Here is a 9,461-nt window from a genome sequence, read left to right on the forward strand (position 1 = left end):
TCACCTTCAGAAGATCTTTGCGTGCTTATTTTGATTGCATTAAACATAGACATTCTCAATCTGACATATTTTTCTTTTAAAGCTCTAGTAGTATCAAAGGAGCATGATACCTGGGAACTTACAAACTGATGGAAACATCTTAAACATCATTTTTGTTCATCATCAGACTTGATTGTAATGCATGATGCCTACATGAGCAAACCTGCCCTATGAATGCAAAGTTGCAATGCTATTGAGTTTTGTTTAACAAATGTTGTGACTTGACGTCATACCATTTATAAAAATGGCCTAGATACTAACAAATGTCATTTGCCTTTAAGCAATACTAACCGCAATGAGATTCCACATGCACAGAGCAACCTCTGCTTTTCAGGGGCAAATTGCTGTTGGAGTAGACTGTGATCTTAGCAATGCTCCAGTGTTGGTTAAACCGGCAGATTTGATTATGTCTGCGTCATACAAGCCAATGTAGAATTTAACATAAACTAAAGCAACCAGCAGACTGACCTGTTTGAGTCGCTGTAACTGTAGAGATCTACACTACACCCTACTGGTGACTTCTGTGTATCACAAGCGCTGGCAGGCTTGATTTGGGTTATAAACCCTGTTTAAATGGGTTTGTCTTGTATTTATAGCCTTTTATTTTTTTTTAAGAATTAATTTGATTCATTCATGTGTGTTATCATTACACATTAACAAATGCATAAGACTAAATCTGGACAAATAATTATAGAGAATTTGCTGATGTTCTACTGTTGATGTCATGAGTGTATAGTAAAAAAGGAATAAATATGTAAGATTCTGCACCATTTCTAGGTCACTAATCCAAATTGCAATGTAATGATGCTGATTATGTCACTTTTTCCATCAAAGCACAAGATAGGCCTACTCTTTGAAACATTACCAAATGTGACCCTTGCTGTCAAATCCCAGCTAAAGTCTTTTTTTTTTTTTTTGGTGATTTAATGTTTTCTGCATAAAATCGTTCTAAGGTAAAGAACATTCATTGAAAATGTAACCTTGATATCTTCAATATTGACTGAGTAAGGCCGTGTCAAAGATTGAAATCATAGTGAAATTAATGGTTGAAATCAAACTTTGATGCTTGTTATCTCATAATTAGATTTTGAGACTTCAGCCTGTATTTCACAGATAGGGCCACAAATGTATTATTAGATTTTATAAATCCTCTTTTTTTTTTAAATGGAATGAAATTACATACCTTCATCGTCACTGTACATCAACAAAATAAAAAGGCTAAATCTTACTTAACAAATATTTCAAGAGAATTTGATGATGTTTAAACGTACTTAAGTGTTTGCATATGCAAAACTTTTTCTTTTTTACTATTAATATAGTAAAAAGAAAAAGTTATGACGTAAAATTAGGAATATCCTATATATTTAACATTCTCCGCTGTTGCACAAATGTATTTATTTATTTATTGCCATTATAATTATTTATTTTGACTCAATTTCTCATCTGTTTTATCATATTTTTATGCAATGACTTTTTTGTTTTTATGTACTCTTTCTGACAGAAAAAAGTGATAACTACAACACAAATAAAAAAAATACCACTATTATTATGAACAAAAACAGAAATAAAAGATGGAAACGAGTGTTACAGATGATTGCGTGCTTCAGAATGCGGCTGCATCGGCGGAAGGGTGAATCATACGCGCGATTAGGCAGTCTGAGATCGAGTAAACATCGTCTTCTGTTGTTGCCGTTTTTATTAATCTCACAAGCTTCCATTTCGAATTCGGCAAGCTGTCGAGCGCCTCCTGGCAACGGTTGCTATGGTGACTAACTACGTCACGCACGACTTTGGTTACCATGGTCCTTGTGACGTGAGGGACCGTGTAAAACGGTGTAGGAAACCCCGGACAGCGGTTACCATGGATACTGGCGGGGGGGAGGGGGGGAGTTTAGAGGAAGCGGAAGTGTCAGCGTCAGCGGAAGTGGTACTGCCCTGAATACCCCGAGCAGCGAAACGGAGGACAGCTTGATACTCCCATCGTTAACAGACACAAATCAGGACTCGAAATATATTTAAATGTGAGTTACATTGCCCATTAAGGCCACTCGTGTGATATTATGAATGTTAGAGATGCATTTGCTGTATTGTTGCACATGTAAGCCCCCCTCATCATTGTCAATGGCGGAAGGTGTCTATTGTGGTTTGGGGCTGGGTACAAGGACTTAGGCCGAGGCGGGCGATGAATAACGATTATTGCCGATTTATTTCCGATTTATATTAGAAGCGCACCGTTCCCGCACTTTCATTACGTAAGAGTGCAATCAAAGTAGCATCGCGCCGAACAACCCTCATCCGAACGGGAGCAATGGCCAACGGCTCCCGCGTCTATTCAACTCCCGGCCGTCGTGAAAGCTAACCGGCTAACCAGTTAATAGTGTTCTACACAAAGAGGGGTAAAGCGAGTGCTTACGAATTGCAGTTAGTAACGGTTAAATTTAATTTGGCGCGAATAATCGGCACGTCCGATTAAATTCCACAAGGGAGTGAGGGCGTTGCATTGGTGGCTAACGCTGCTAGCTTGAGCGTAGAGCCTCGAATATGCTGCAGTGCAGTATTAGCGAGGTTAGGCGCTTTGAACGACTCGGATTTATAGTTGTAGTATTTCTAAATGCGTTCGAGTTAATTTATTGATATAATATAACTTAGTGGGTTGGGATCATTTCAATCGCGAAAGAATCGCCTCAAAGGATAGTGGACTTGTGGTCAGGACGCGTCGTGAGGGCCTATGTAAATAAATCTAGTTCGACACCAGATTATGTCATCTACTAACCGTTCAAACTATGCGTTCTAACTAGTACTCCAGCCCTCCTCGGTCACGTTAGGCAACCGATTAGCAAGCTCACATGTGTGTGTTGGTCTCCAGGAGCTGGAAGGGCTGTGTTTACTCGCCTGACACCGTTACCTGTGGTTCGGGTTCAGGCGGAGACATCAACGCCCTGGGCGTTGGCACTTACACACGTATTGATAGCTGATAGGATTGAAATTCCCACTGTGCCCTGCTAGAATCCCGATTCCATGTCGGATTCCGTGACCTTGCACGAAGGTAGACAGGACAATTGGATAAATGGAATATCAAGCAGCAGCCAGAGACCTGGGGTTATATGTGATTTAGAATAGGTGATCTAGTGGGTTCGGTTTAGACTTTGACCGGTTATAATACGCAGAGGTGGAGAAGCAGTTGTGTGTTTTAGAAATAATGATTTTGACGTGCTTTTTAATTGGGTTATATATTTCAGAAATCCTGAAACCACTGCTTCAGTGCAGTATGACCTAAAAATACATCCTGATTATTTGTCATTTGGTGCAAAGGACAATTGTTAGACACTAAATTTAAAATCAAAGTAAAAAAAAAAAGTGTTATGGACATATATTTGTTACTGATCTAAACTAGTCTTGTAGGTTAACCACTGATTATACCATTAACTATGGGTAAACCTGGTTCTTTATGCATAAAATGCATGGTCATTTTAGTAAATAATAATTTAAAAAAACATTATATGTCTAAATAAAACTATTTCCCTATTTACAATGTTTATGTATTTCTCAGAAATGGTTAATGGCAAGGTCAAACAAATGTTAAGAAGCACATATTTCTTATTGGACAAAAAAGTCCTTTAGATTAAGCGCTACTTGTATCATTATCTATACATAAACCTGGTTTATTATGCAGAAATACATGGTAATATTTTGTAAACCATTATATGGCTAAATAAAACCCCCAAACTTATTTTTGTTTAAAGTTTTAAATGGTTTAAAGTTTTACAATTTTTTTTCTTTTTTTTAAGATATGTGATGCGCTTTCTTATACCAGAACAGATATTTAACCACATTATACCAAAGGTTAAGTTTGGTGAATTTTAGTTGTAGCAAAAAGATGGTTGATCAGCAGAGAATTTTAATTTAATTGAGTTCAAGAAAGAAAAACACAAACGCTTCATTATTCTGCATTATTGTGGGGTCTGAAGTAATTTTGCTTGCTTGAAGACTAGTGTGTATGCTGTTTTAGTGTGCAAAACTGCCTATTTTCAAAAGCTCTGTTTAATTAGACTGGTTTCAGGTAATCCTCTTGTATTGTGAAAGTGACGTGACATGTGGCCAAGTATGGTGACCCATACTCGGAATTAGTGCTTTGCATTTATCCCATCCAAAGTGCACACACACAGCAGTGAACACACACACACACCGTGAACACACACCCGGAGCAGTTGGGGGTTCAGTGCCTTGCTCAAGGTATTGAAGGTGGGAGAGAGCGCTGTACATACATTTCCCCCACCGACAATCCCTGCCGGACCTGAGACTCGAACCCGCAACCTTCAGGTTACGAGTCCGACTCTCTAACCATTAGGCCACGACTTCCCATAACATCATATTGTCATACATGGGACTTTACTGATGTTTTTGACTCTGATATGATGATTCAGTGATGAATGCACTGAGATAAAGTCTTGAGACAGTCATTGAATGACTGCCGCTTCATAGCTGTGTCTTTGCATTGGTCCTCGTACGTAATCATTCATCATGGGTAGCCTTCAGTATGACTTAAATCTTTGTAAGTCCCAAATTGAATAATAGTATCTGGTGCAGGTCAAAATAAGCACCAACTTGAAAGTTGAACTCCTTACAACAAAAGGAGGTCAGCCAAGCTCACTAAACGACTCTAAACTTGACTTAATTATATTATAGGAAAATTAGCTCACCAACATGCATTTTGTACATTTGTGTCCTCCTTTTGTAGTTGTATCATGGACAAGAGCGACCTAGTGCAGAAGGCAAAGCTCGCTGAGCAGGCCGAGCGCTATGATGACATGGCTGCTTCCATGAAGGCCGTCACGGAGGGCGGCGTTGAGCTTTCCAACGAAGAGCGCAACCTGCTCTCCGTGGCTTACAAGAACGTGGTGGGCGCCCGCCGCTCGTCCTGGCGCGTGATCTCCAGCATCGAGCAGAAAACAGAGGGCAATGAGAAGAAACAGCAGATGGCACGTGAATACCGTGAGAAGATCGAGGCCGAGCTTCAGGAGATCTGCAACGACGTGCTGGTGAGAGACATGACGTGTGAATAAAACATTTGACAGCTCTAGAAATTCCACCTGATTTAATTTGCAATTAATTTTAAGTTTAGAATTACAGCTGAATTAAAAACTTTGGAATATTATTCTGATGTCTATTATGCAATATTAGACGCTTTGTTTCAAAATCTGCAGCATTTTAAGGCATTATAGCATTAAAGTATCACATGAATTTAAAGAAGGGCTCTTTTTAGCCAAAATTCTAAATTCCAGAAATTCAAATTCCAAAAATGTGCAATATATATTTATGCTTATTAGAATACTGTGTTGTTTCTTTCATTGTCTTTGTTTAGTCAAAATCATTGTTTAAAGCTTTATATGAAATGATGCACAGCATTGCAATCAACCATTTAATAGGTTTCACTTAGGATGCTGCCTATGTAGGCAGCAAGGCAGGCCACTATATGGTTAGAGCAAAAGGAATCAATTTTATTTGTAACATGAAACTGCTCGTATGAAAAATGCAATTAGGATGGATCCAAAAATGCACACTTTACCTTTAAGAAAATAGTTTTTCCTCTTTCTGATGGTCAGTGCTTTTCATTTATTCATGTAATGTTAATGTTCATAGCTTAATGTCGGTCTTTCCTCTGTTCTCTCAGGGTCTTCTGGAGAAGTACCTCATTGCCAACGCTAGCCAGGCAGAGAGCAAAGTCTTCTACCTGAAAATGAAAGGAGACTACTACAGATACCTGTCTGAGGTGGCATCCGGAGAAGCAAAGAAAAGTGAGCTCATTTTCTTTATAAAGCAAGAAGGATGTTGCCTAAATATGAATTTATCTGTTAAATCTATTTATTAGGGTGTCGATGGATTAATAGAAAATGGTTGGAACTGATAATGCTGAAGTTTAAGGTCCATTCCTAAGAGTGAATAATTAGATGCTAGCCAAAGCATCGAAACATTCAGGATGTGATGTGACTGTCATGAATTTGATTTTGTTTCTTCTCAAATTACAGCCACAGTGGACAACTCTCAGAAGGCTTACCAGGATGCATTTGAGATCAGCAAAAAGGAAATGCAGCCAACACACCCCATCAGGCTGGGACTAGCACTGAACTTCTCCGTGTTTTACTATGAAATCCTCAACACCCCAGAGCAGGCCTGCAGTTTGGCAAAGACGGTTAGACAATTATCTGTTCATCTACAGCTTGTTTGACTTTTTCTGTTTTGGGTAAACGCAATGTACTCTTTACGCTTTCATCCCATCTTATTTATGCAACATTCAGTGGATATCTTCAAAAAGCGATTTGAAATGTGAAACTAAATGAGTTTATACTGAATACTAGAATGAGTATTTCCAGTGTACAGGAAGACAACAGAACTGACCCTCATGTTTACCTTCACCCTAGGCTTTTGATGAGGCAATTGCTGAGCTGGATACCTTGAACGAGGACTCCTACAAAGACAGCACCCTGATCATGCAGTTACTAAGGGACAACCTCACTGTAAGTGCCAACTTTGGCTTTTCTAGGTGTAGACAGAGCCCAAAATGTAACACTCCTTTAAAATGAACAATGTAGAATTAATATAGACTATATAGATTACTCATCATAGATTAAATCATAAATGATAACCTGAGCCATGCTAATCTTAAGTGGTGTGAGCGATTAAAATCAAAAACATTTAGATGTCTTTTTCGTCTTGCGCAAGTTCTGACAACAATTTTTGTGTAGGATGATTTATCTTGTATAGTTTTTTTCTAAAACTCAGTGTGGCGAAACATGTGTACAATAATCTACCAAAATTAATATTTAAAAAATTCAGCATTTTTTAAATTAAATACCGTATTTTTTAAGTTATCATTAGCATAAATTTTAGTTCAAGAATTTCAATTAATTTCTTAGCAGGGTTACTGCAGGTCTTAAAAAGTCTTAATGCGCCCTTCCACAAAGTAAGAATTTAAATCTGAGCATAAAGTTTTAAATCGCATGCACTGCATAAAAATTAATATCTTCCTTGGTATAGTTTTGTCAATCAAGATACATTTACTTAAGATGCAAAGTGAAGATATTAATTTTTTGACAGTTTATGCTTAAAAGAACAACACATATTGGTCAGTGTGGTATTAAAACTTGTTTTCCCATTGAATTAAGTAGGTTTTTTTTCTAAGCCCATCAGCAGATTTTTATCATTGTTGATAGCTCATTTCAAGTACTTATACAATAAAACATGTCATTTAGCTGTCATCTTGATTTAAGAATCATAGATATGTGCACAGGAAAACAAGGCAGAAATACTGATGAAGAGCATCACTTTTTTGCTGTGTGATCAGAAGTTACTGTAAAAGTTATTTTCATATTAAAAACAGAAGTATTCAGGTTTGTTGGAAGTTGAATTTAACTTTTGACATCTTAAAGGGTTAGTTCACCCAAAAATGAAAATGATGCTGCGTTTTACTCACCCCAGAGCCATCCTAGGTGTATATGACTTTCTTCTTTCAGACAAATCCAGTCGGAGTTATATTAAAAATTGTCTTTGATCTTTAAAGCTGTTTAATGCCACTCAGCGGGTGTTGCATTGCTTCAGTCCAAAATAACTTAAATAAAAATCGCCCATCCATAAAAAAAGCATCTGAACAAAGGCCTTCTGTAGCGAATCGATGTGTTTTTGTAAGAAAAATATCCATATTCAAAACGTAATAATCACTTTAATCTAGCTTGCGCCAACAGTTGTACACGGAAGCAGTTCCGGGCTGATGACGTATGAGTTCAGTGCTGCGCATGCGCTGGTGAGTCTCGTGAAAACCAACGTTTGTTAACAGGATCAAAGGAAGCAAAGTTTCCTTACTTTAGCAAAGGAAAACCAGTCTCCTCTTGGCTTATATCGAAATCCTCCGACATTCTTCTTTACAAATCCTCATTTTGTAATTCTAATTCTTGACCGTTGTTTTGATCTCTCCGCTGGTTTCCGCGTGTGCAACGCTGAACTCATACGTCATTCCCCCAGAACTGCTTCTGTTTACGACAGTTCACCCCCCCAGAGCCGTGTGAGACACTTTTTTTTTATGGATGGGCAATTTTTATTTAAGTTCTTTTGGACTGAAGCAATGCAACACCCGCTGAGTGGCATTAAACAGCTTATACACCTAGGATGCCTCGGGGGTGAGTAAAATGCAGCCTAATTTTCATTTTTGGGTGAACTAACCCTTTAAATTTACCTCCATATACCTGCAGAAACCTGTCTTAAGAGTCAGTATAGTTTTAATATAAATGGCTCAAAATTTTGCAGATAAAAAAATATTTAGTATTACGCCATTGATCAGTTTGGTAAAAAGTTAATTTTGGAGCCTTATCATTGCATCATTTTAACTTTTTTCTTTCGTTCTGCAGCTGTGGACATCAGAAAACCAGGGTGATGAGGCGGATGCTGGCGAGGGCGAGAACTAAAGGCGTTGCACTTCACTGTTAAATCCACCTACACTCTTTATCTTACACATATACAGCCCATAATTCCCTGCTCCATCCAGTCCACCTCACCTTTATCCACCTTTCTGTATGACGAGCAGCATGAATTGTACCTGACCTACAAGTTTGTACCCCTGAAGCCACGAGTGGCAGGGTGAAGTTTGGTTTTTCCAAGGCTGTCTCGAACATGTCTGTTTATGTATTTTCCCCCAGACGAGGGAAAATGGTTGAATAGTGGAAATTATTTCCATCTTTTTCCCTTCCCAAAATCCCTCCTAACATTTTTAAAAGGCATATGTTCTCTGGTCTAGCAGGATATAATGCATTATAATGTCCCTCCCCACCCATTTTTCCCTCCTCTGTCTTTTTTCTCCAATAGTGTACTGGCAATTGCTGGTTTTATTCAAAAGGTTATTAAACTCTCCATTAATTTAACAAACACTGTGACGTTTAGTTTTTCCTCCTGGATAACTTGTGCTTACTAGTAGCAGTACAATTCTGTTGCGATCTCATACAGAAGGGATGAAAACAGGCTGTATTGTGACACTGACTAACATGCATTACTATTATTGCTGTCATGTGCGTGATTTTGCATACACGGCTAACGACGACAAAAGGGACCCGAGGTTTGCCATTCCATGTCTATATTCAGTTTTAAGTTTAAGACATTCCATCAGTATGTGACCTTTCACGATTACAGCCCTTTTGTGAACAAACTGGAGAGTTTCCTAATGTGCTGTCAAGGAGGCAGTCAACATAAAGGTGCTGTTTGACATCAGTAAACGATTTTCCTGGTTTGTTCTGTAAATTTTTTTTTTCCCCCTTTTGCGTAATATTGCCCACACTTCCATTTAATAAAGATGTAAAATTGTAAACATTTTATAGGTAAATATAAATTTGTCTTGAAACTAAATGTTTGCAAAAACACTTCTATTTTTTTTAGTTATT

At 38.0% G+C, this 9,461-nt stretch overlaps 1 protein-coding gene across 1 annotated transcript; it reads left to right on the plus strand.

Moving 5' to 3' along the window:
* Window positions 1-1,946: 1,946 nt before the first annotated feature.
* On the plus strand, window positions 1,947-9,438 carry LOC107723917 (14-3-3 protein beta/alpha-A-like). Its single transcript, XM_016532645.1, has 6 exons — window positions 1,947-2,060; window positions 4,778-5,078; window positions 5,711-5,834; window positions 6,066-6,229; window positions 6,459-6,554; window positions 8,439-9,438. The coding sequence occupies exons 2-6, from the start codon at window positions 4,785-4,787 to the stop codon at window positions 8,493-8,495; spliced, it is 735 nt and encodes a 244-aa protein (XP_016388131.1). The 5' UTR covers window positions 1,947-2,060; window positions 4,778-4,784; the 3' UTR covers window positions 8,496-9,438.
* Window positions 9,439-9,461: the final 23 nt, after the last annotated feature.

This window comes from Sinocyclocheilus rhinocerous, unplaced genomic scaffold, assembly GCF_001515625.1.
Source record: "Sinocyclocheilus rhinocerous isolate Xijiao unplaced genomic scaffold, SAMN03320098_v1.1 scaffold875, whole genome shotgun sequence".
Lineage (NCBI taxonomy): Eukaryota > Metazoa > Chordata > Actinopteri > Cypriniformes > Cyprinidae > Sinocyclocheilus > Sinocyclocheilus rhinocerous.